General features: G+C 46.5%; 1 protein-coding gene across 3 annotated transcripts; it reads left to right on the top strand.

Moving 5' to 3' along the window:
* Positions 1 to 515: 515 nt before the first annotated feature.
* dnttip1 (deoxynucleotidyltransferase terminal interacting protein 1) lies at positions 516 to 23725 on the top strand. 3 transcript variants are annotated; one of them, XM_062979269.1, is made up of 13 exons: positions 516 to 709; positions 6509 to 6579; positions 6678 to 6774; positions 7077 to 7166; positions 12916 to 12984; positions 13274 to 13336; positions 13422 to 13483; positions 17915 to 17960; positions 18080 to 18138; positions 18303 to 18363; positions 20890 to 20961; positions 21063 to 21118; positions 23468 to 23725. In XM_062979269.1, the coding sequence occupies exons 1-13, from the start codon at positions 563 to 565 to the stop codon at positions 23604 to 23606; spliced, it is 1032 nt and encodes a 343-aa protein (XP_062835339.1). In that variant the 5' UTR covers positions 516 to 562; the 3' UTR covers positions 23607 to 23725. The 3 variants fall into 3 exon arrangements, with proteins under 3 accessions (XP_062835339.1, XP_062835337.1, XP_062835338.1); XM_062979267.1 differs by having other exon boundaries at positions 517 to 709; positions 7068 to 7166; XM_062979268.1 differs by having other exon boundaries at positions 518 to 709; positions 7068 to 7166; positions 13277 to 13336.
* The last annotated feature ends 2297 nt before the right edge of the window (positions 23726 to 26022 follow it).

Below are 26022 nucleotides of genomic sequence, written 5' to 3'. Positions count from 1 at the left end.
TTATAGAAGAAATCTTAATAAAAAGTATATATATATATATATATATATAAATAAAAGAAAGAATAAATAAATAAGGTTGTTGTGTGTTTTCTAGGTGGCTTGGCCATGTTCCAGAAGCAGCACTCCCTCCTGACGTTTCGCCCACATCTATGGCAGGCATCCTCAGGCCCTTTCCTTTTCACCCCCAGCCGCTTAAGCGGCTGGGGGTGAAAAGGAAAGGGCCTGAGGATGCCTGCCATAGATGTGGGCGAAACGTCAGGAGAGAATGCTGCTTCTGAAACATGGCCATACACCCCCAGATCCCGGCCATCATTCCGTATGAGGAATGTTTGGGCATTCAATTCGGGGCCTTGCTGGACAGGAGACACCGGCCTCAAAAGCCATCTCGTGGGGGGGGGGGGGGGGAGGCAATAAAGATAAATAAATTCTACCTCCATCCCGAGGCCTGGTTTCGGGCCCTGCGGTTGCTAAGCAACGGCGCCGCTTCCGGGTCCTGCCTGGCGCGGCGTGATGACGTCTCTGGGGAGGGGGGGCGTGGCTGCGCGAGGAGCGACAGGAGCGGATGGGGGCCGCCCGCGAGACCGAGCAGCCCGAGGCCCAGGCCCAGGCCGGAGAGGAAGACGAGGAGGAGGAAGGAGGAGAGGAAACAGAAGGCGGCGAGGAGGACGACGACGACGACGACGACGACGAGGAGGAGGAGGAGCTGGCGGTGAGCGGGGGGGGGGGGCGGTTGCCGGGATACGGGAGGGGGCATGAGGGGAGGGGCCTCGCCCAGTGTCCACATTGGGAGCACACAGACATTCATATATACATGGTCGAGCAGCCTCGCAGCCTCAGAGCCTGGCTGCTTCCTGCCTGGGGGAGTCCTTCCTTGGGAGGTACTCAGTGCTCATCAAGGTGATTAATTACAACATCGGGAGCACACAGACATACATATATACATGGTCGAGCAGCCTCGCAGCCTCAGAGCCTGGCTGCTTCCTGCCTGGGGGAGTCCTTCCTTGGGAGGTATTCAATGCTCATCAAGGTGATTAATTACAACGTCCACGCCTGCCTCCAGCAGACCAGGGTTCTTTCCTTTCTCCCACCCTGGACATCCTTCCAACTATAGCTATACAAACCCCACTTGCCTAGTTTCCAACAGGCCTCACAAACTCTGAACAGGGCTGCCACAAATGCGGGTGAAACGTCAGGAGAGAATGCTTCTGGAACATGGTCATACAGCCGGGAACACTCACAGCAACCCAGTGAATCCAGCCATGAAGTCCTGCCTTTGACAACACATACCCTGTTTCCCTGAAAATAAGACATCCCCAAAAAATAAGACCTAGCAGAGGTTTTGCTGAATTGCTAAATATAAGGCCTCCCCCGAAAGTAAGACCTAGCAAAGTTTTTGCTTGGAAGCATGCTCAGCACCCTCCAAACAAAACACCAGAGCTTGCAGGATCGGTAAATGTACATACGAGTTGTACATGGAAATAATGGTAATAACAAGAAATTCTTGATAGGATTCAGTTTGTCTGGTTATGCTGGTTTGTGATGACAACTACTGTACAGTATATAATAAATGTTCATTTTTTTTGTTCAACAATAAATGTGAATTCTTCTTCATGGAAAAATAAGACATCCCCTGAAAATAAGTCCTAGAGCATCTTTGGGAGCAAAAATTAATATAAGACACTGTCTTATTTTCGGGGAAACACGGTAGCTATACAAACCCCACTTGCCTAGTTTCCAGCAGGCCTCACAAACTCTGAACAGGGCTGCCACAAATGCGGGTGAAACGTGACCACATGACCTTGGAGGAGTCTACGGACAACGCCGGCTCTTCAGCTTAGAAATGGAGATGAGCACCAACCCCAAGAGTCAGACATGACTGGACTTAACATCAGGGGAAACCTTTACCTTTTATTATAATACTTATTATTATTATTATTATTATTATTATTATTAAACTTCCAAGACTATAATAATAATGTAGTAAAATTATTATTATTGATTACAGTAGAGTCTCACTTATCCAACATAAACGGGCCAGCAGAACGTTGGATAAGCGAATATGTTGGATAATAAGGAGAGATTAAGGAAAAGCCTATTAAACATCAAATTAAGTTATGATTTTACAAATTAAGCACCAAAACATCATGTTTTACAACAAATTTGACAGAAAAAGTAGTTCAATATGTAGTAATGCTATGTAGTAATTACTGTATTTACGAATTTAGCACCAAAATATCATGATACATTGAAAACATTGACTACAAAAATGCGTTGGATAATCCAGAAGCTTGGATAAGCGAGGCTTGGATAAGTGAGACTCTACTGTATTTATATTCTGCCCTTCTTTCTCACCCTGAAGGGGACTCAGTGCGGATCACATTATATACATATAGGGCAAACATTCAATGCCCATAAACACATAGAATTGAGACAGACAGATGCAGAGGCAATTTAACCTTCTCCTGAGGTGATGTTCGATTGTGGCCACAGGGGGGAGCAGCTGCGTCATCATCCACTCTGACGGCACTTCCTCATTCCAACGTCGTAGATTAGTTAAATTTGCCTCCCCACTTTATAAGAGGTACCTTATTTCCTACTTGATAGATGCAACTATCTTCCGGGTTGCTAGGTCAGCAACGAGCAGGAGCTATTTTATATATATATATATATATATATATATATATAAAAGAGTGATGGCATCACGGCAATTCACAAAACAACAAAAGTACAGCCCCCCCAACCTCCAAATTTGACAACACAACCCATCATCCACGCCTCAAGGTTGATACAACAAAAAGAAAAGAAAAATAAAGTCCTAATTAGAGGGAGAGCAATAATTTTTTTAATCCAATTGCTGCCAGTTTAGAGGGCTAATCTCTGCCCACTTGGTTGCCTAGCAACCAAGGGACAGCCAGGTTTCAGTTAGGGGACAGGCAGATTTAGGCCTCACTTAGACTTCTTCCACAGATTATCCAATTTGGACTGGATTATATGGCAGTGTAGACTCAAGGCCCTTCCACACAGCTATATAACCCATTTATAATCTTATATTATCTGCTTTGCACTGGATTATCTTGACTCCACACTGCCATATAATCCACTTCAGTGTGCATTTTATACAGCTGTGAAGAAGGGGCCTCATATAATCCAGTTCTAAGCAGACAATTTAAGATTATCAATAAACAGTAGAGTCTCACTTATCCAACGTAAACAGGCCGGCAGGATAAGTGAATATGTTGGATAATAAGAAGGGATTCAGGAAAAGCCAATTAAACATCAAATTAGGTAATCGTTATACAAATTAAGCACCAAAACATCATATTATACAACAAATTTGACAGAAAAAGTAGTTCCATGCGCAGTAATGCTATGTAGTATTCACAGTAGAGTCTCACTTATCCAACACTCGCTTATCCAACACATTTTTGTAGTCAATGCTTTCAATATATCGTGATATTTTGGTGCTAAATTCATAAATACAGTAATTACTATATAGCATTACTGTGTACTGAACTACTTTTTCTGACAAATTTGTTGTCTAACATGATGTTTTGGTGCTTAATTTGTAAAATCATAACTTAATTTGATGTTTAATAGGGTTATCCTTAATTCCTCATTATCCAACATATTCGCTTATCCAACGTTCTGCCGGCCCTTTTATGTTGGATAAGTGAGACTCTACTGTACTGTATTTACAAATTTACCACTAAAATATCACAATGAATTTAAAACACTGACTACAAAAACATTGATTATGAAAAGGCAGACTGCGTTGGATAATCCAGAACATTGTATAAGCGAATGTTGGATAAGTGAGATTCTTCTTTAATATGAAATAATTACTGGGATAGAATAATGCAGAACAATATAATCTCTAAAACCAGGACAGTAAATAAACAGGGGAATTCCAGACAGGAAACAATCGGGGCCAGCTAACACCTCCCAACAAAATATTCCCATCATCAAAGTCTGGCAAATCCTGTTTTCTCAGGGCCACAGACAGTAGAAGCACATAAAATATCGCAAACAACACCACTCTGAAAACAAGGGAATTCCAGACAGGAAACAATCAGGGCCAGCTAACACCTCCCAACAAAAAATTCACTCAGGGAGGAAACAGCCAGGCTTTAAAGCTGCAAGGCCATTACATCTTAATCATTTTTCGTAATTGCAGCATTCATACTTGCCTCCAACAAACAAAAAAAACCAATCAGAAATATTGTATATTCACAACCTTTAGGAAATAATATCCCCTGATGGCGCAGCGTGTTAAAGCGCTGAGCTGCTGAACTTCTGGACCGAAAGGCCACAGGTTTGAATTGGGGGAGCAGAGAGAGCCCCCACTGTTAGCCCCAGCTTCTGCCAACCCAGAAGTTCAAAAACATGTAAATGTGAGTGCATCAATAGGTACTGCTCCGGTGGGAAGGTAACGCTGCTCCATGCAGTCATCCCACATGACCTTGGAGGAGTCTACAGACAACGACGGCTCTTCGGCTTAGAAATGGAGATGAGCACCAACCCCCAGAGTCAGACACGACTGGACTTAATGTCTGGGGAAAACCTTTACCCTTGACCTTAACTACCACCAATTCCTCAATACTTGATTTCCCAGACCACCAGACTTCGCCACAGCAACGCGTGGCCTGGCACAGCTAGTAATATATATATAATAACAACAACAACAATAACTTTATTTGCATCCCATCCCATTTTCCCGCAGAGGATTCGGGACAGCTCACAACAAAAATGGCAGCCATTCGATGCCAGACATACACAATAAATATCTGAGTAATATAACACAAATAAACAAGATGAACAATAACAAATCAGTAAAACATAGTCAATATCATATATTGATATACAAACATGACTATAGAAATCAAGATATGCTATTGCTTGGAAAGGGCACATATGATATACATATATGTATATTACATATAATATACATATATGTATATTATATGTGCCCCTTCCAAGCATTTCCAACTCAGGGCAAGACCAAAGGAAACTTTTATCTGGGCAAGGTTTAAGTTAATACAGTTGAACCGGTGAACCGTTGTATGGATCTTTTAATTATGGCTATGACCATATTTTACTGTCTCTATTTAATTGAGGCTGTTTTAATTAATTTTATTTGTCGGCTATTATCTATTGTGTTCTGAGTGATATATTGTCATATTGTATTGCACACATTATGGCACTATTGTGTGTCATTGTGTAAGCTGCCCCGAGTCCCTATGGGAGATGAAGGCTGGATATAAATACAGTAGAGTCTCACTAATCCAAGCCTCGCTTATCCAAGCCTCTGGATAATCCAAGCCATTTTTGTAGTCAATGTTTTCAATATATCGTGATATTTTGGTGCTAAATTCGTAAATACAGTAATTACAACATAACATTACTGCGTATTGAACTACTTTTTCTGTCAAATTTGTTGTATAACATGAAGTTTTGGTGCTTAATTTGTAAAATCATAACGTAATTTGATGTTTAATAGGCTTTTCCTTTATCCCTCCTTATTATCCAAGATATTTGCTTATCCAAGCTTCTGCCAGCCTGTTTAGCTTGGATAAGTGAGACTCTACTGTAAAGCCTTATTATTATTATTATTATTATTATCTTTATTATTATGGTTTGTTTTGTTCAGAGGGAATTTGTTGTGGGTGGCTCCATCTACATTGAGCATTTAATGCAGTTTCAAAACAGTATTGAAGAAGGAAGTTGCAAACCCAGGAATTGGTTTGAGGCCCAGGTGGGGATGACACACACTGCAGAGCACTGATGTGCATTCTTTTTGTGCTCAGTGTAGATGTGGCCGGTGCGGCTGAGCATGCATGACAGCTAAAGGCAAAAAATAGTGTTTAGCAAATGGCTTAGGATTGCATTTAGTTGGGAAGGAGGACCAAGGTGAAGCCTTAGGGTGCATATACACTGCAGAATTCATGCACCTGTGGCACCACTTTTATTGCCAAGGCGCAGTGCTACAGAGCTCTGGGAGTTGTAGTTTGGTGAGACACTAGAAGTCTTTGACAGAGAAAACTTAGTAAAGGTGAAGGTTTCCCCTGACGTTAAGTCCAGTCATGTCCGACTCTGGGGGTTGGTGCTCATCTCCATTTCTAAGCCAAAGAACCAGCGTTGTCCGTAGACACCTCCAAGGTCATGTGGCCATAGGCATGACTGCATGGAGCGCCGTTACCTTCCCGCCGGAGCGGTACCTATTGATCTACTCATATTGGCATGTTTTCAAACTGCTAGGTTGGCAGGAGCTGGAGCTAACAGCAGGCGCTCACGCCGCTCCCGGGGTTTGAACCAGGGACCTTTCGGTCTACAAGTGCAGCAGCTCAGCGGTTTAACACACTGCGCCACTGGGGGCTCCTTAAGAAAACTTAAGGCCCTATAAAGCGACAACTCCCAGAACTCCATAGCATGAAAGAGGTATCAGTGTGCTTTCATTCTGCAATGTGGATGCACCCGGATAATGACCCACTGGCTCCCGGTTTCTTTCCAGAGTCCCTGGAACATCATGATCAAGCACCGGCTGGTCCAGCGGCGCGGGCGGCGCTCCCAGATGATGACCAGGTACAGAGCCCCCCCTCCCCTCCCCTCCCCTCCCCTCCCTCCTTTCCGCAGGAGGCATCAAGGTCCGGCCACTGACCGCTTGCCCTCTCCTCCTTCAGCTTCACAGACCCCGTTGTTTCCATGGACCTGCTGCGAGCTGTCCTGCAGCCCACCATCAACGAGGAGATCCAGGCCGTCTTTGGGAAGTACATGAAGGTGTGCAAATGGGGCCCGTGGGACTGGGGGGGCTCCCCCCTCAAGGGGTCACCAGGGGCAGGAAGCCAAAGAAGCCCCTCCTCTCTCCATCCCTCCCTGTCCATCCCTCTGGCCCTGGTGGCACCAGGGACACTCAAGACACTCAGGCCCCTTCCACACTGACCTCCAGATCCTGGGTTAGAGGGCAGTGTAGCCCCCGCCTCAGTCTAGAGGGTCCCCTTTGGGAAGACCCTGTGGGGCCAGAGGAAAGGCTCCTCGGCGGGCCCTTCCTCAACCGGTGCCCCGTTCCCAAGTTCTTCCAGAAGGCGGCAGGGAACGTGCGGGAGAACACGGGAGAAGACCTGGACACGGAGCAGCTCATCCACGAGACGTGCCGGAACTGCCTGGAGCAGGTATGTGCTGCCCAGAAGGGGTCCGGTCTCTAGGGCAGGCCTTGGGACCCTCTCCCCCACTCTGAGGTTTGCTCCACTCCTGTGGAGCCCTTTCTGATCCCACCACGTACTCACCGTTACTAAATTAATATTATATCTCAGTTATCTGACTCCCAGAAAAGGCAAGGTGTAGCTAGAGTAAGAGCTGTGGGTTGTTGTGTGTTTTCTGGGCAGTACTGCCTGGAGCAGGTATGTGCTGCCTAGAAGGGGTCCGGTCTCTAGGGCAGGCCTTGGGACCCTCTCCCCCACTCTGAGGTTTGCTCCACTCCTGTGGAGCCCTTTCTGATCCCACCACGTACTCACCGTTACTAAATTAATATTATATCTCAGTTATCTGACTCCCAGAAAAGGCAAGGTGTAGCTAGAGTAAGAGCTGTGGGTTGTTGTGTGTTTTCCGGGCAGTACTGCCTGGAGCAGGTATGTGCTGCCCAGAAGGGGTCCGGTCTCTAGGGCAGGCCTTGGGACCCTCTCCCCCACTCTGAGGTTTGCTCCACTCCTGTGGAGCCCTTTCTGATCCCACCACGTACTCCCCGTTACTAAATTAATATTATATCTCAGTTATCTGACTCCCAGAAAAGGCAAGGTGTAGCTAGAGTAAGAGCTGTGGGTTGTTGTGTGTTTTCCGGGCAGTATGGCCATGTCCCAGAAGTATTAGCTGTGTTGTCAAAGGCTTTCATGGCTGAAATCACAGGGCAGTTGTGCATTTTCCGGGCTGTCTGGCCATGTTCCAGAAGCATTCTCTCCTGACGCTCCGCCCACATCTATGGCAGGCATCCTCAGAGGTTGGGAGGTATATGGGAAACTAAGCAAGGAAAGTTTATATACCTCACAACCTTTAAGGATGCCTGCCATAGATGTGGGCGAAACGTCAGGAGAGAATGCTCCTGGAACATGGCCATTCAGCCCGGAAAATGCACAACAACCTAGTGTAAGAGCTGTTGGTAAAAGCTCTTTAGCACTAAAATATGCTGCTGCCTAGGAGTTGGGTGGAGTCTTCTTCTCTGGAGGCTTTTAAGCGGAGGCTGGGCGGCCCTCTATCTGGAGGGCTTTGACTGTGTCTTCCTGCCTGGCAGAATAAAAGGGGTTGGACTGGGTGGCCCCTGAGCGCCCCTTCCACCTCTGAGATCCTCTGAGATGAGTCTAGAGATAATCCTCCTCTCCGTCTGATGCTCAGCATGGGCAGCGTCTCCTGGGAGCCCATCCAGCCGTTGTGGTGTCTGGTGGGCTTCAACACGCGAGGCCCCACCAGCCCCCTGGGACTCCTCCCTGAAAAACTCGGGGCTTCTCCATCTTTGCTCCGCTTTAGGAAGGGGGTCAAGACTTCCTTATTTAGCAAGGCCTTTAATTGAGCCACGGCAGGAGTTGGTTGAGGGTTTTATGATCGAGGTGGAGGAGGGATACCTGGGGGAGGGGCTATGGTTGTATCTGCCGTGTGGGATTTTATCCGTTGTTGTTCACTTACATACAGTGTTTATATTCCATCCTTCTCACCCCGAAGGGGACTCGGGGCGCATCACAGAACACACATATACGACATACATTCTTAAAATTTTATATAATGTGATTTTATTTTGTAATGGTATCTGTTTTATATGAACTGTTTTCTAGATTTTTTTATATGAATTGTTGTTTTTACATTGTTTTTAGGCATTGAATTTTTGCCATTTACTGTAAGCTGCTTTGAGTCTCCTCGGAGAGAAAGGCGGGGTAAAAGTGATGTAAATAAAAAATAAATAAATAAATACATTAAATGCCGTTTATACATTGACAAGTCAGACAATTGTACTTAGATAGAGGTGTGTGTATACACACACACACACACACACACACACACAGGCTTTTCCCCCATCTTCGGCATGGGGGGATGCTGTCGCTCCATCTCCCTGCCAAAGAGCTTTGTTTGTAAACTTCCTCCTTTTGATCGAATTGTCCGCATTTTTCTTGTATTTCCTTATGGGTGCCTTAAATACCTCCCTGTTGTATCCCAGCCTGCACCTGAGCTGTCAGGTGAGCCTGGGGTTGGGCCTGTTCAGCCTGTGAGAGTACCTGCACCTGGCCTGCCAGAGGAATCTGGGTTGGGGCCTAGGATTCCCATGCAGCCAGAGGTAGATGATTCAGTCCAACCAGAATTAGATGGGTCTGCTGTTCCTGAGGATTCTGGGAGCAGGCATACAAGGGTTTCAAGGAGGCAGCTTGAACCACATTCCTTAAGAGAGTCACGGTCGGGTTATCCCTTGGGAGATGGGCATTCCAGTTGTGATAACAGTAATGAGGTTGGCTGAAAGAAAGCAATATGTCAACGGAGAAAATAAAGGAGGTTTTGAGAAGGAGCAAAGGGTTGCTAATGAGAAACTTCCCACGGAAAGGGGCCTTGATTCTAGCTTTAAGGGGAACCGCTTCTGAGAGTGAGCTCAGAAGTGGTAACTTTGCTCAGCGAGAGGTTTGATCCTGCTTCATGGACTCTTGTTTCCTTTGGACTTTCATGCCTTGTTCCTGTGGGTTTTCATGCCTTCTTCCAGTTCTTGTTCCTGTTCCTGGGTATTTTCGATTATCGTGTCATGTTCCTGAAAGCCTTGCATTTGAATCTCCTGTCCCAGTTCATGACCCTGGTTCCTTGGACTAATTTTGACTACCTTGATGGAAGTTTATTCTTGTGTTTGGATTTCTATGGACCCTTGCTTCAAGATTTCTAAGTGCCTCGTACTTTGTGGACTATAACCTTGTTTTAGGAGCCTCCGGTGGCGTAGTGGATTAAAGCCTTGTGACTTGAAGGTTGGGTTGCTGACCTGAAGGCTGCCAGGTTCAAATCCCACCCGGGGAGAGCGTGGATGAGCTCCCTCTATCAGCTCCAGCTCCATGCGGGGACATGAGAGAAGCCTCCCACAAGGATGGTAAAAACATCAAAACATCCCCTGGGCAACGTCCTTGCAGACGGCCAATTTTCTCACACCAGAAGTGATTCGGGTTGCTGCTGACACGAAAAAAAAAATTGTTTTAGTGATTTGGAACTTTGATTGGCTATTGCTTACATATTATCTTCAATAAACAGCTTGCATTGATTATAGCCTGGGGACTCCAGTGTGGTTTTAAGCTGTCTCTGCAGCCTAGAGGTACGATACTCTCCGCTTTTAAGTGGCGCCTATTTATCTACTCACATTTTTGCTTTCGAACCGCTAGGTAGGCGGAAGCTGGGCTAAAGGCCAGGAGCTCAGTATGACTTGGGCTTCGAACTGTCAACCTTTTGATTGGGAAGATTTACCGCAGCTGATGGTTAACCTGCTGTGTTTAAGACAAAGCAACATTGATTTTGGAAGTTTAACTCCTGCCTTGTCTTTGCTCATGAAAAAGACTTCTTGTTTTTGTTCATCTTTTTTGTACATGCTGTACAAGGATCATCTATCCTTGTTTTATCATTTTATTGTTGTATGTTTTTTGGCTTGGTCCCCATGTAAGCCGCTCCAAGTTCCCATTGGGGAGATGGGGCGGGGTACAAAAATAAAGTTATTATTACTATTATTATTATTATTATTATTATTATTATTATTATCCCTAATAACGGTCCATGTCAACCCATCTGATTATGTATTCTTGTTCCTTCTGGTTGTTGTGATTGTTTCTTATGGTCTTTACTGTTTTACGAGTTGTATAGGTCTTTAATTTTGTTTAATAATGTGTGTATTGCATTGCTTGTAATGTATGTTGCTATTTTTATGCTTGTAAACCGCCCTGAGTCCCTTCGGGGAGAGAGGGCGGAATTGTGATGTCTTCATCCAGTGTTTCATCGCTCCCTGCTCCTTCCGGCGGATGGTGTACGCCCTGATGTGAACCGCCCGGCCCCCACCCCTGTTTTGGTGGACGGGGAGGAGGAATTTGAGGTTCAGGACATTTTGGATTCTCGTTTTCATCGCCGCCGCCTTCAATATCTCATTGACTGGGTGGGTTTTGGCCCCGAAGAACGCTCTTGGGAAGACGCTTCCACGGTCCATGCCCCCGACTTAGTCCGCCGCTTCCATCAGGCCTATCCTGCCAAGCCGCGGCCCCGTGCCCTGCGGAGAGGGCCCGTGTTGGAGAGGGGCCTTGAGGAGGGGGATAGTGTGATGTCTCATGGGCCTTGTAGTCCTGTTCCTAGTGCTATTGTGGCAGACGAAGAGGAAAACATGGGATTCCCACCGATTCAGCCAGAATCGGAGCCCCTGCACCTGCAGGATGTTTGCCCTCAAGAAGTCAGCCAAACAAGCCTTGGGCAGAATTCTCCCCCGTTTTCCCGAAGAGACAATTATAATAGAGATAGAGGGACTAGGGAGGCTAATCGCCGGAGTGTCAGAATCGCAGCCAAACAATTAGCTGATTAGGTCTGCTTCCCTTGGGAAATTCTAAGGAGTCATGCATCTGGACGGAGTTGGGTTTCGCTTCTCGTTCTCCAGGGAAAGGATTCTTCTGGCGGGAAACGAGACCCTATTTAGGTGTTTTGCCGCAAGGGAAACCTTGCGGAGTCAACTCGTCAGCTTGAGGAGTGAGATCGTGTGTGGACTACGCAACTCCAGTTCCTTGTTTCCCGGACCAAGTTCCAAGCCTGCCTTGTTTCACGTTTGACCGCGGACCTCGCCACGGACCTTGTTCTTGCTTTTGTTGCCTCGTATCAAGTCTTGTTTAGCCAAGAATCTAGTTTGTTTTCCAGCCTTGTTGTCAAGCTTCAATGGACTAAAAGACCTTGTCATCTCCCCACACTATTGCTTGGCAAAGTGTGTGTTTCGGTTAATGGATTATAACTTTGGACTCTAATATCACATATTGGACATTATTTTCCTGGACTATATTTGACCTTTCCTGAAAGGTCTACTTCTGAACTTTATTCTTCACTTGTTTTTATTGACTTTATATATTCCTTTAATAAAGATATTAGATAGAATCTGGCCTCTGCGCATGGTTATTGGTGCTCTGTAGCCTGGGTCCTGACAGGAATATAAATAAAGTTTTACTTACTTCCTTACTTACTTAAGCCCGGCCTTGGGTTTTATATATTTTGTTCTCCTGACTGATGGATTTCGGTGTTTGTGTTCTGTTTGTAAACCCTTTTGTGTCCACGTAGCGGAGAAAGGCAGGATAGACATACCTGTTGTAGCCCAGCCTGAGATTGGGCCCATTCAGACAGTAATTGTACCTGCACCTGCCTTGCAGAGGACTCTGGGTTTGGGCCTGAAATGCAGCCAGAGCCTGAGATGCACCAGAGTTTGTCCCAGTGGATTCTGGGGCCAGAAACAGAATGGTTGCAAGCAGGCATTGTGAACCACATTCCTCCCAGCAGTCAAGGTCCGATCTCCAGGAGGCAGATGGACATTGTAGTTTAGAGGAGGATAATGAGTTTGACAGGAAGGCAGCGATAACTCATCAGAGGAAGGAACAAGAATGCTTGCGGAGAAGCAGACGGTTGCTTTTGAAGCACTCTAATGAGTAGTTTTCTCATGGGAGAAAGACCTTGGATTTTCCTTAAAATGGCTTGGTTTCTCTGCCACAGTCAGAGGTGGTAACACTGCTTATTCAAGAAAGAAGGATCTTTGCTCTGTGTTCCTGTGTATTCCAGTGACTTTGTCATTTGGGTTTTATTCCAGTGGAGACCCTTGCCTTGTGTTTCATCATTGACTTTATAACTTGGTTATAGCCAACCGTGCTATCCCGCCACTGATTCCGGGCCTTTCTCTTCCCCGCTCAGGCGAAACTTCTCTTCTGTGACGGCAAGAAGTCTGTCGCGAGGTTGCCCCACGAGGTGCCAGTCATGAAGGTGGGAGATGTTTATCTTCCTTATACCCTATAATACAGGTATGGGCCAACTTAAGCTCTCCTTTCAGATGTTTTGGACTGCAACTCCCACCATTCCTCACAGCCTCAGGCCCTTTCCTTTTGCCCCTCAGCCGCTTAAGCGGCTGAGGGGCAAAAGGAAGGGGCCTGAGGCTGTGAGGAATGGTGGGAGTTGCAGTCCAAAACACCTGCAAGGAGGGCCAAAGTTGGTAGAACAATGCCTGGTCTAGTTGTTTCTAATCGCCTCCTGCTTCTTTCCTCTTCTTCCCAAGCAGCGGGCCAGGCCAGCGGAGGAGGACACGAGCCAACAACAGGGAAGCCCGGCCCCCAAAAAGGTGGGTAGGTGGGGTCCATGCCCTTGCACCCCCTTGTGTGGGGCTTCAGTTTCGGGGCATTAATCGGCGGCCTTGCCCCCCGCAGCGGAAGGGACGGCCTCCAGGACAGAGCCAGCTGAGCAGCCTGAAGCCTGTGGCGGTGAACATGTAAGTCTGCGCTAAATGCGTCTCTTGTGTTTGCTTCTGCACCCATCCAGCCTCTGCTAAAGACCGCCAAAACCGTGCCCACCCACCCACCACACTCTGAAATAGTTCATTTAAATGCCAAACAGCTCTTGTTGTGTTGTGAGTTTTCCGAGATGTCTGGCCGTGTTCCAGAAGCATTCTCTCCTGACGTTTTGCCCACATCTATGGCAGGCGTGTTCAGAGGTTGTGAGGTATATTGGAAAACTAAATCAGGGACGTTTATATATCAATGGCAGTGATGGCCAACCTATGACACATGTGTCAACACTGACAGGCCTAGGCATTTTTGCTGACACACTGCCGCATGCAGATTGATTGGATGACTAATGTCTTTTGTGGCCAAATTTGGTGTGATTTGGTCCAGTGGTTTTGTTGTTTACTCCATGGGAATTATGCACATTACACACACACATATAATTACTGTAGTATATTATCATTTTATTACTATTATATTACAGTATTATTATATTATTCATTATTCATGACTACATTGAAACTACAATAGAGAGAAATCAGTGTGGAAACTGCACATTACATTTATATATAGAGATATAGTGTCAAGGACAGAACGCCACAAGATTCAAAGTAACAGAGTTTATTAGATTACAGAACTCAAAAATGCCCGTAAAACACAAGGGCCAGGCAGTTTTTGCCTTTAGGAGCAAAAAGGGGCAAAAGTAAATGTTCAAAAGATAAACCGGATTAAACCGGAGTTTAATCCGGGTAAAAACAAACTGCTTGCTTCAGCCTGGGTATAAACGAAACGAAAGCCAAGGAACAAAAGATACAAAGAATGCAACTAATTGGCAGCAGATTCCTCTCTGCTGCCAACACTGTGCTTAGAGTAACTTGCGTCGCTCCCCCACACACACAGCAGACAGGATCTCCAACACGAGTAAATCAGCCAAGGATTGTAGCAGTTGAGTAGACCAGTTCCGTTCCGTAGATCAAAGCCAGAAGCAGACGTTTGTAGTTTTTCCAAGTCCAAGAAGGGGGGAAGACAAGCCGTGGTCAGTTCAGTCCGAGTTCTCAAAGCAGGAGATGGCGTCCGTCAAGAAGACGACGGAGGGTCAAGCTAATAAGAGTAAGCACAGGTTTGCACAAACAAATGCCCACACAATCCCTCCCGCCGTCTGACCCTGGATTCCAATCAACTTACGTCACAGCACAGGAAAGCACACAAGTCTTCAGGGAAGCGTCCCACACACACACGGATCCCAAGCGTTTGCCCAGATTACCTTGCCCAACGCAATTTGCAATTGCTCCCAAGCCCCATTTTATGCCAGTTACAAATCTTCATCACTGTCAGCTGTCCTCCTTAACCCGGGCGTTTCCTCATCACTTTCCTCGTCAGAGCTGGAACACCTCTGACTACGCCCAACAGCATCTCCAGCTGTGGATCCCGTCCCATCCCTCCAGCTAAACCATGGGTCTAATCCTGAAGGTCCCCATTCATCTTCTGTCCCATCATGGCCAGTGGCACCCACTTCCTCCCTTACCCGAGTCCAATCCATCTCATCCTCCTCTGAGCTAACCAGCCCCTCCTCCATTCTCTCCGTAAACCCTTCGAAAGACTCCTCGTCAGATGGTGCTGCAAATATGTCTCGCAGTCTTTTTCTCTCTCGCTCCTCGAGAGTATCTGACTCTCGAGGAGTCTTACGCCCACGTCTGTCAGTAACAGAGCCATGAGGCTCAATCATAACATATAGATTATTATTATATCATTCTATTATTATTATTGTAGTATATTATTATATTATTACTATTATATTATTATTATATTATTCATTATTCATGACTACATTGAAACTAGAATAGAGAGAAATCAGCGTGGAAACTGCAAGAGGTACCATAGATTGTTGTACATGGAAATAATCATAGTCAATAGTTTTTGATTTATTAAATACAGTTATATATTACAATTATACATTTTTGCTGTGTTTTATACTGCTACTGTTTTTATTCGGGCTTGGCCCCATGTAAGCCGCCCTGAGTCCCCTCCGGGGAGATAGAGGCGGGGTATAGAAATAAAGTTATTATTATATTATTATTTTGTTATTTAAACTATACATATTGTGAAATTATGGGTTTTTTCTCGAAGTGACACACCACCCAAGTCATGCTAGGTTTTTTAGTGAATTTTGACACACCAAATGCAAAAGGTTGCCCTTCCTGATCTATGGAATAATGTCCAGGGTGGGAGGAAGAACTCTTGTCTGTTGGAGGCCAGTGTGAATGTTGTAATTAATCACCTTGAATAGCCTTTCAGCTTCAAAGCCTGGCTGCTTCCTGCCTGGGGAGAATTCTTTGTTGGGAGGTGTCAGCTGGCCCGAATTGATTCATGTCTGGAATTCCCCTGTTTTCAGAGTGCTGCTCCTTATTTACTGCCCCGATTTTAGAGTTTAATACTGGGAGCCAGATTGTGTTCATGTTCATGGTTTCCTCCTTTCTGTTGCAATTCCCCACGTGCTTCGTGTGGATTTGAGTGGCTTCTCTGTGTAGTCTGACATGATGGTTGTGAGAGTATTCCAGCATTTCTGTGTTCTCAAATAGTATTCTGGTCCAGGTTGGTTCATCAAGGGCTCTGCTCTGGCTGACTTCTCTGGTTGAGTGGGTCTGCAGTGCCTTCCGTGTTCCTAGATTTGTGTCTGGGCATTGCTCCTGCATTTGGGTGTCCCTTTGTAGCCTTGTCCACAGCTGCACGGTATCCGGTAGATTCCTGCAGAGGAGAGAGGATCCCTCTTGTCCTTCGCTGAAGTGTAGCATTTGTTGGATTTTCTTAGTGGGTCTGTGGATAGTTTGTAGGCTGTGTTTCTTCCTCAGCTTCCCTCTGTTGTGAGTGGTGCCTGAAAACTTGGCTCTTCCAACAGGCTTTTGGCAACTGATTTCCTTAGTTTGGGATTGCCCTCTTTGTCCATTCTATTTTTATAGCATTTTTATTCCTTGCCGTATATAGTCTTTGGGTGTATGCCTCCTCCAGCACCTTAATGGGACAATAGTCCCTGGTACCCACCTCTTTCCTAATCTGTACTGCACAAAACTATCTGCACTTTTCTGGCCCACTACCCTTTTTAGGAGCCAACCCAGGTTTTTATCAAAGTGTGCTTATTGTTTATTGGTATATGTGATTTTATCTGTTTATGATTTGTTTTTTATTGCTGAGTTTTATATTGCTTATTGCCTGGGCGTGGCCCCATGTAAGCCGCCCCGAGTCCCCTCGGGGAGATGGGGCAGGGTATAAAAATAACATTATTATTATTATTATTATTCCCTTGATGTTTGAGAAGAACCCTCTTCCTCCGGGTGGGTCTTTGTCTTGACTCTCGTGGCTTGTTTTCTACGTTCGGCAAAGGACAAGACGGATCCTCTCACCTTCTGTATACCAGAGAGTGCTCCTAGAACATGGTGTCAGTTCCTGGAAGGTGTAGGATACAAAAATAGGCTCACACAGCTTGGAGCTATGGGAAACTTTATTGAATCCGCCTTGCCAAGATGACCGCAAAGCTTCTACTGCCCTTCTTCCGCTCTTTCCCCCGGTATATATTAAGTTGTTGCTTCCCTCCTCCCCTCACGTCTCTTCTCCATTCACACCTCCCTTTCCATTGTCCTTTTCCCACATTTGAAGACCAGATCAAGTCATAAATCAGCCTTCCCAACCAAATGGTCTTCCTTATCCGGCTTGTTGTGGTCAGGTGTGAAAAAGGGCAGCTTGGAGAATGCTGATCTTTTTTGCATCCTGACACATGGCCATGCAGCCCGGAAAACTCACAGCAGCCCAGTTTTCCTGTGCTTCCCCCTCCCATCTCTTCCGGGTCATTCCGGTCTTCCTTCCCCTTTTGCCGCCCTTCCTTTTCCGCCTCCCTCCCTCTCTCTCTCCTCTCCCTCCTTCTCTCTCTTTGGCCCATTCTCCAACCTTTCCTTTTCTGAGACCCACACCTGCTTGGGTTCTACGACATCCCAGCCTCTTCCTTCCCCTTCCTTGTTGGCTTTGGCCTGTCATGAGGCAGAGCCAGGGGTCAGGGTGCGTGTTGGGTGGGTTTCTTCAAACACCATCGATCACCTTCTCCAAATCAGCCCCCTGACGAATTGGTGAACCTTCTGCCCTCACCAATTCCTCTCCAAAGTCATCTGCAGTCTGTAGTTTGAACATTTATTCTGTATTTGCAAAGATATTTACAAACAGCAAAGCCCATCGCTAGACGCTGGCATTTTCCCCTTTGCCTCTCGGCTCGGCACATAAAGGGCCTGCTTAGAGAGTTAAACTCGGAAGGTTCACCAATTTGTCAGGATGCAGATTTGGAGAAGATGATCGATGGTGTTTGAAGAAACCCACCCAACTCGCACCCTGACCCCGCTGGGGGCGGCTGGGTCTGACGCCTTCTCTTTCCTCAGGGGCAAAAGCAAGTCCTGTGAGCCAGCGCAGAGGGAGGGTCCCAAGGTAAGCCAGGCCCTGCCGCTTCAGGAGCACGGACGGAGCATCAAGGTGCCCGTGCCCCTTGCCCCCGGGCTCTCCGGAGTGGGAGTGGTAAGGAGACCCTTTCTCTTCCTGCCTTGCAGTGGGACCCCTCCCGCATCACAGAGTCCACGTATTTTGTGCTTGGGTCGAGAGCAAACAAGTAAGTCGCTGCCGTCTGTCCCAGTGAGAAGCCCACCTTTGTGAGTGGGGTCGGACACAAGCCCCTCGGGGTGTCCTTGGGGGAGGGTGGGGGCCTTGAGTGGAGGCCGAAGGGAGGGGAGGGGGCCAAAGGCCTCACCCACCCTCGCTGTGCTTCTCCCACAGAGCCCTGGGGATGGGGGGCACCCGAGGACGGCTCTACATCCGGCACCCGCACCTCTTCAAGGTCAGTGGGGGGGGGAGGGGAGGGGGAGGGGCATCGGGGCCCTGGCGCTGCCCACAAAGGGACCGGGAAATGCGCACCAGCAAAGAGTGCGCCCCAAAGGCTGGAGCTGAAGGAGCACAGTCCTTCCTCAGAGGAAACCTTGGAATTCCCAGAATCGGAGGCCGCAAGACACACCTCGTCCCACCCCCTGCCCTGCAGGAGTGCACCCCTAAAACACTCTTCACAGAGGCCCACCCGGCCCCTCTTTGCAGTCCTCCAAAGATGGAGAGCCCACCCCCTCTGGGCTCTCTGTTCCGTTGCCAGATGGTTCTTCCTGGCTTTCAGTGGACCTCTGCAGCAACAGTTCAAACCCATCTGTTTGTGTTCTAGTCTCAGAGCAGCAGGTGTCACAAAGGTTCTTTTATTGCAATTTCATTGTGAGAGGGTATATCAGAACTCTTGCAGAACAACATTTATACAGAGAACAACATTAGACATACAGACATATAGATTCAGTGTAACTACATTGGATTCATAAACACCCTACAATTACATTGGCTAACAAACAAATGAAGGGGAGAACATTATTGCTCAACATTCGCTCACATATACATTTTTTTTTTCGTGTCAGGAGCAACTGGAGTTGCTTCTGGAGTGAGAGAATTGGCCGTCTGCAAGGACGTTGCCCAGGGGACGCCCGGATGTTTTGATGTTTTTACCATCCTTGTGGGAGGCTTCTCTCATGTCCCCGCATGGAGCTGGAGCTGACAGAGGGAGCTCATCCGTGCTCTCCCCGGGTGGGATTCGAACCAGGCAGCCTTCAGGTCAGCAGCCCAACCTTCAAGTCACTTAGCCCACTACGCCATCTGGGGGCTCCTACATATACATTCAATCACCCTCATGCATCCTAATATTCCCATATGCTTTTCTGTGCTTTCCTTGTAGCCTGCCAATGCATAGTTCCAAAACTTCCAAAATGCCCAAATGCCTCCTTTCCCTAAGAACAATACCAAGGGTCTGATGTCGGCTCACCACAGCTGCTCCTAAATGATGACATGAGACTCGCTGTGTTATCACTAGAAATTTTACTGTAGGAAACATCGACATGAAAAAGCCAAGAATGGGAGGCACCGGTCAACATTCCTTTATATACTCTCCCCCTCATTCAAAGATATATTTCCCTCCCGACAAAAGTTTCCCCGCCAAGTCCAGCAGCCATTTCTTCTCAGGATTACAAGTTGCAGGTGTCTTATCAGTTCATAATGTCAGTGACCCCGATTTCTGCCGCCATAATCCATGCAGCAGAAACGGACTCCCTGCAACACGTATCATGACTCCAAAACGCACTCCTTCCTCTTCCCTCGACAGAAGGAGGCAAGTGCCCAGACTGCCTCCCACTGCAGATCTGACACTCCCTAATACACCATCTCTTTCTAGCATGGCGGGTGGGCCAGACTCCTCTGGTCTGCCACACTTTTTGGATCGTGATAAGGTCTCTTATCTAGCAATATTTCGCTGATGTTGCCCCAAAAAGCTGTAAATGACTGATAAACGTCTTCCATCCTAAAACATGTTGATTATATCATGGTTTCCTGGCAGATGTTGACTCTTCGTTAGTAACACAAGCAGCTCTGTGTTGACTTCCTTCTTAACATAAAAAAATCTTGTAAACATTTCCTTAACTTAAAAAAAGTCATTGTCCCTGATTAATGTAAAAAAGTTGTTAATCCATTAATCATTGTCACAGTTCTTATCAATGTCAGCAGTTCAGCAACTTTGAATTACAGTTCAGCATGCAAGTAGCTAGTCATTGCAGGCCTTAATATTTTTGAATTGTGTCTTCAAAATTATTAGCTCTCATTCATAAACCTTTTATATACAAGGGCTATCCACAAAGTAGGTTACGTTTTGGATTTTTAAAAGGACAAAGTATAGGAGAAATCATTTACCATATGCAGCTGAAAGACACATCCCAATACTACAATCTCATATAATCCCCATTGAAATCTAGGCACGTCTCGTATAGATAAATGAGTTTGAAAAGTACTGCTCCAGTAAATTCCCCGCTTGTGTCCTCAGCTCTTCCCCCTTCACCCTTCCTGCAGCGGAGCCAAAACGCTGCACTGCCAGCCACGCCTCCATTGTTGGAAATGGAGGAGAGAGGCGGCAAATTTACTGGGGCAGACCTTTTCAAACTCATTTATCTATATGAGACGTGCCTAGATTTCAACGGGGATTATGTGAGATTGTAGTATTGGGATGTGTCTTGCAGCTGCATATGGTAAATGATTTCTCCTATACTTTGTCCTTTTAAAAATCCAAAACGTAACCTACTTTGTGGATAGCCCTCGTACTTTATTCATACACACACATCATATTTCATTGTGACACAGAAAATAAGCTGGCTCTGTCTTCCCATGACATCCCTCTGTGTATTTCAAGAGAGCATTTCCCTCCCTTCCTTCCTTCCTTCCTTCCTTCCTTCCTTCCTTCCTTCCTTCCTTCCTTCCTTCCTTCCTTCCTTCCTTCCTTCCTTCCTTCTTCTAGTATGCAGCGGACCCTCAGGACAAGCACTGGCTGGCGGAGCAGCATCACATGCGTGCCACGGGGGGAAAGATGGTGAGAGACGGACTCAGGACGTAAACAGATCCTCAGCTGCTTTGTGGGGGGGGGGGGGGTCTCCCTGGGGCCAGTGCTGACCTTCTGCTCCCCTTTCCTAGGCCTACCTTCTTCTGGAGGAAGATATTAAGGAGCTGGCGTCGAGTGAAGAGTACAGGTGAGGAGGCCCAGGGCGGAGGCGGAGGGTGGGCAGTATTGATGACTCGCCATTTTAGTCAATGGCCCTGCACGGTTGAGTTCTATTTAAAAGAACAAACTGTCCTTTTTGGGAAAAATAACGCCACTGTCTTTTGGGAAATGGAAATCTTCATAACCTTTTGGAGAATTATGATCTTTGGAAAGGCACAACCTTGCAAGAAATCATAAACTTTTGGAAAAATGGCATTCATTGCTGTAACGAACTCAGGCAGGGGGAATCTTTTTAATCCCACCTCTGACACCAATTGTGGAGAAGGATTATGTTTTTATTAAATTATATTATATATATATAAAACTATATTCGCTGCCACCAATTATTAAATATGTTTTTATTTAAAAGCTGCCACCAAATTATAGAGGTTTTATAATGCTGCCACCAAATTACAAAGGTTTTATAATGCTGCCATCAAATTACAAAGGGGATCATCAATTCTTACCACCACTATAGGAATACGGAGCCACTAGCTACTTAGAGAGGAGACTTTTATTTTTCTTCTTTCTTCTTGTTTATTCTTGATGTGTGTATGTATGACAGAGACTGAGATGTTTGAGAGAACAATAACAAGTTTATTCAGGCACAAGCTTAATGGTTACAATAACTTCTCTTCTTGTTTGAGGCACGTTACTGAACAGTTGCAAAGTTATATTGAGGTGTTTCAAACTTTAAAATTCCACTTCAATCACAGAATATCTGTTCCTAGTCAGGAGACAGACTACCTTCAAATAAGTCACCAAACTTATTTTAGACTTGACTCAAAATCCAACCTTTGAGCCACCCTGATTCTCCAACTGAGAATCCGTCCTAACTGCAATTCCTCCAATTACAGACTACCTTAAAATAAGTCACTAAACTTATTTTATCCCTGATCCCCTAACTTAGGATCAGCCTTCCCTGAGCTTCAACAGAGCCCACACTGAGTTTCCCTCCAAATTCTGCTCTCTCTTCAGCTAACCCAGTTGGCTCCGCCCCCTTCTCCATGGCAACCAGCCTTTGAGTGCTGAGTAACTGAAATATTAACCCTTTTAAAAACACAGTTAAACATGGCATCTGTAAATAAAAAACCACACTTCGTTACAATTACCATTTGGGAAATTCACAAATCTCCCTGAGAAGAGTTAAAGCTTGCTGGAGTCAGTCTTTTCCTTAGTGGTAAATATCCACTAGTATTCATGCAAGGCAAGTAGGTTTCTCAGCTGTTAGACTGATGTTCCTAGATATCTCTTTGAACTGTAAGGGACAAAGATATGCCAATGCACAAGCACACAGACATATAACAGAGTTTCAGAAGTGTTCTTTCAGTTGCCCAAAAACATCTCCTCTCCCTTAAAATATATTTGTCTTTACTTGATGCTCTCAAGAGACAAAATAAGCAGACTTCTTTAAAAGAAACATGGTTGGTTTACTCACAAACTTCATGTATTCAACATACAGGTACTTTACTTATCAGTCCAGTTACAGACAGGATTTGAAGTAGTTTCTCTGTGCCAGTAGGTAACACAGGGAATATTTCTTAGAATCAACCTTCCTTAATGTGTTGTCGAAGGCTTTCATGGCCGGGATCACAGGGTTGTTGTGTGTTTTCCCGGCTGCATGGCCATGTTCCAGAAGCATCCTCTCCTGACATTTCATCCACATCTATGGCAGGCATCCTCAGAGGTTGTGAGGTATATGTGGGATATCTGAGGATGCCTGCCATAGATGTGAGTGAAACTTCAGGAGAGAATGCTTCTGGAACATGGCCATACAACCCGGAAAACATACAACCCAACAGTGCTTAGTCTAACGCATCTGTCTGGTCTGAGAGTCTAATGGAGTCTCTGTTCTCTAAAGCATTCCGTTTCCACTGACTTCTAAAGCATACTATTTCTACATTGAAAGTCTAATGGCATCTGAAAGCAGACTGTTTCTAAAATGGAGTCTGAGTCCTGAACAAGCCCAGATCTGGTCGCATGGTCTGCAGCCCCTCCCACAACAAAGAGTTAAGGTAAAGCTGCATACCAATACACATTACACACATATACCATACAGCAAACAATCTGAATTATATACACACAATAACTAGTATAGGAGACTTGAAGAAGCTGCTATTTCTAACTCTTCTTTCACCAAATGCAGAAATGGGCTTCTGGCAGTTCCTGCATGTTTCAGTTCGTGGATGTTGGGTTTTGGCTTCTGTTTGTGTTTGTGATGTTGAGCAGCCCAAAATCTCCGAGGTGGCTCCAGAATCAGGGAAACCTCCTTCCCAGCTTGTCTTCGGGTGCAGGCTCTTGAGCTTTCTCTCTGTGTGTCTCCGTCTTGTCTCGGCAGAGGATCTCTGGAGCTGAAGCTGGATGAACTGAAGCCCTTCACGGCCCCGCCCTGGATGGCCCAGAAGATGCGCAAGGCCATGGAGGCCCTGCGCTGCGGGGGGGAAGGGGAGCCGCCCCCGCCCCCCAAGGACGCGTAGGAGGGGTCGCGTGGGGGGACGGAGCAGGATCCGCCCCTCTGCGCTCGCTTTCTCTCTCTCTCTCTCTGTGTGTCTCTGTGCTGGGCCTCTGGAGATAATAAACACACCACACACTCCTGCCTGAAGACTCCTGTGTTATTGGGGGGGGGGGGGGTAGGGTCTGTCAGGGAATCGTCACCCTGACCGATTGATGAGTCAGGTCTCACTTTCTCAGGCATCGGTGAAAGTGGCACCAACAAATGACAGCTCGGTTGTAAATTATCTGCTGATCCCAGCGGTTCTATAGGTTTTATTTACAACCTATATGCAACACTAAATACCATCACTGTCTGGACACATGTTCCCTCGGCAAGGACAAAATATGCCGCACCCTCTCGGCTTACCGAGTCCAGCACCTCCTTACATTCCACAGTTGATGACGAATGTTCCGTCCACGTAGTTGAAAGGGAAGTCTTGACCCATTGGCCCTCCTGGCAGTCAATCAGGGCTGGCTGTAATTAACTCCTTGACTGCTGGAATGCTTGCCAGAACACATACACACAATCCAACAGCAACAATTGATTGAACATTTCACACTAAAACAACAAAAACACTAACAGGGTCTGGCTTGGTGGGGCTTGGCCAGCTGGTGGGGGCCTAATCCCAGCCCATTGCATCTTATGAGGAAGTAAGGATCAGGGTCCCTGGCCGCTCGGGATGCATCTGCACTGCTTGATGGATGCACTTTGGTGCCGCTTCTACCACTACGGTTCCATGCTATGGAATCTTTAGGCACAAAAGACGGAACCCCTTGGGCAGCAACAGCTCCCAGGATTCCTCAGCATTGCAGTGGTGCCAATAATACAACAGCAACAACAATAATTACACTTTATTTGTAGCCCGCCCTATTTCCTTGGTTTCTGCTAGGTTGGCAGAGGCTGGGGCTAACAGTAGGAGCTCACCCCGCTCCCCGGATTCAAACCTGGCAAACTTTCGATCAGCAAGTTCAGCAGCTCAGCGGTGAACCTGCTGCACCACCGGGGCTCCAAAACAAGGGCCAAAACCTTACATCGCAATGGGATGGTTTCCGACAACTGACAGGCGAGAATGAGTTCCACAATCTAGACAAGATTGGACATACCCAGGCGGGAGGGGTGTGTCGAGACCTATGAGACCTCCTCCTCTCCATTCACCAAAGCGCAGAGGTGGGTCTTTAGCAACGTGTTGAAGGTGAGGAGCGAAGGGGCAGTTTTTAGTTCTTTGGGGAGGGAGTTCCAGAGTCGAGGGGCGATCACAGGGAAGACGCCCTCTCGTTCCCACCACCTGCGCTTGAGACGTGGTGGGACCGAGAGCAGGGCCTCCGCCACAGGTGCCGTTCTGCACATAGCCTGGGCCCGAACCGTTTAGGGCTTTATAGGTAACGACCAGCACTTTGTATTTGCCTGGAAGCAGATTGGCGTCCAGTGAAGTTGCCGCATCATCTCACGATACGGCACTCCAGTTAGTAACCGGCCAGCCGGCATTCGTTCTGCTGTTCAGACGTGTGCGGGTCCTTTGCTCCGTCTGCGTTGCTGTGGATTTGGTCTTCTCTCTAAAGAATACTCCAAGACGTACAAGGGGTGAAGGTACCAAAGGGCCTCTTTCTTGTTCAGAAGGCAAGAGGCTTGCGCTGCCGCCCGTCTACATAGGGCTTTCCCGACGCCAGGGATGGCCAACCTAGGACACGCGTGTCAGCACTGACATGTCTAGCCATTTTTGCTGACACGCTGCCGCCTGCAGATTGATTGGATGACTAATGCGTGGAAACTGCAAGAAGTACCATAGATTGTTGTACATGGAAATAATGGTAGTAAATAGTTTTTGATTTATTAAATACAGTTATATATTACAATTATATATTTTCGTTATTTAAACTATACAAATTGCGAAAGTATGGTTTTTTTTCTCTAAGTGACACACCACCTAAGTCATGCTAGGTTTTTTGGTGGATTTTGACACACCAAGCGCAAAAGCTTGCCCATCATTGCTCTACGCTGTCATAAATCACTCAAAACCTTTCCCACATTCCAGACTCCCCATCCCCACACATATGGATGTGCCTACGGTCAGGAAGTTGATAAAAAATTTTTAAAATGTTATCCCCGACAGATGGTCACCCAGCCTCTGTTGAAAGGTTTCCAGGGAAGGAGCTTCCACCAGAGTCCGAGGCAGAGAGTTCCACTGTTGAACAGCTCTTCTTACAATAGGAAGTTGACATGGAATCTCCTCTCCTGGAATTTGAACCCATGGCTCCTAATCCTGGGCCTGTGAGGTCTCTTCCAACTTTCTAGTTTCAATGTCGGCAGACGACAAGCATCTCCGTCTTCCTTAGGACAGCCTTTCACATAGGTATGCATGGCTCTCCGGTCTCCTCTCCGCCTTCTCTCCTGCAAGCCAA

Source organism: Anolis carolinensis, chromosome 4 (genome assembly GCF_035594765.1).
Source record: "Anolis carolinensis isolate JA03-04 chromosome 4, rAnoCar3.1.pri, whole genome shotgun sequence".
Taxonomy (NCBI): Eukaryota; Metazoa; Chordata; class Lepidosauria; order Squamata; family Dactyloidae; genus Anolis; species Anolis carolinensis.
This window is presented reverse-complemented; position numbering and strand designations above follow the sequence as displayed.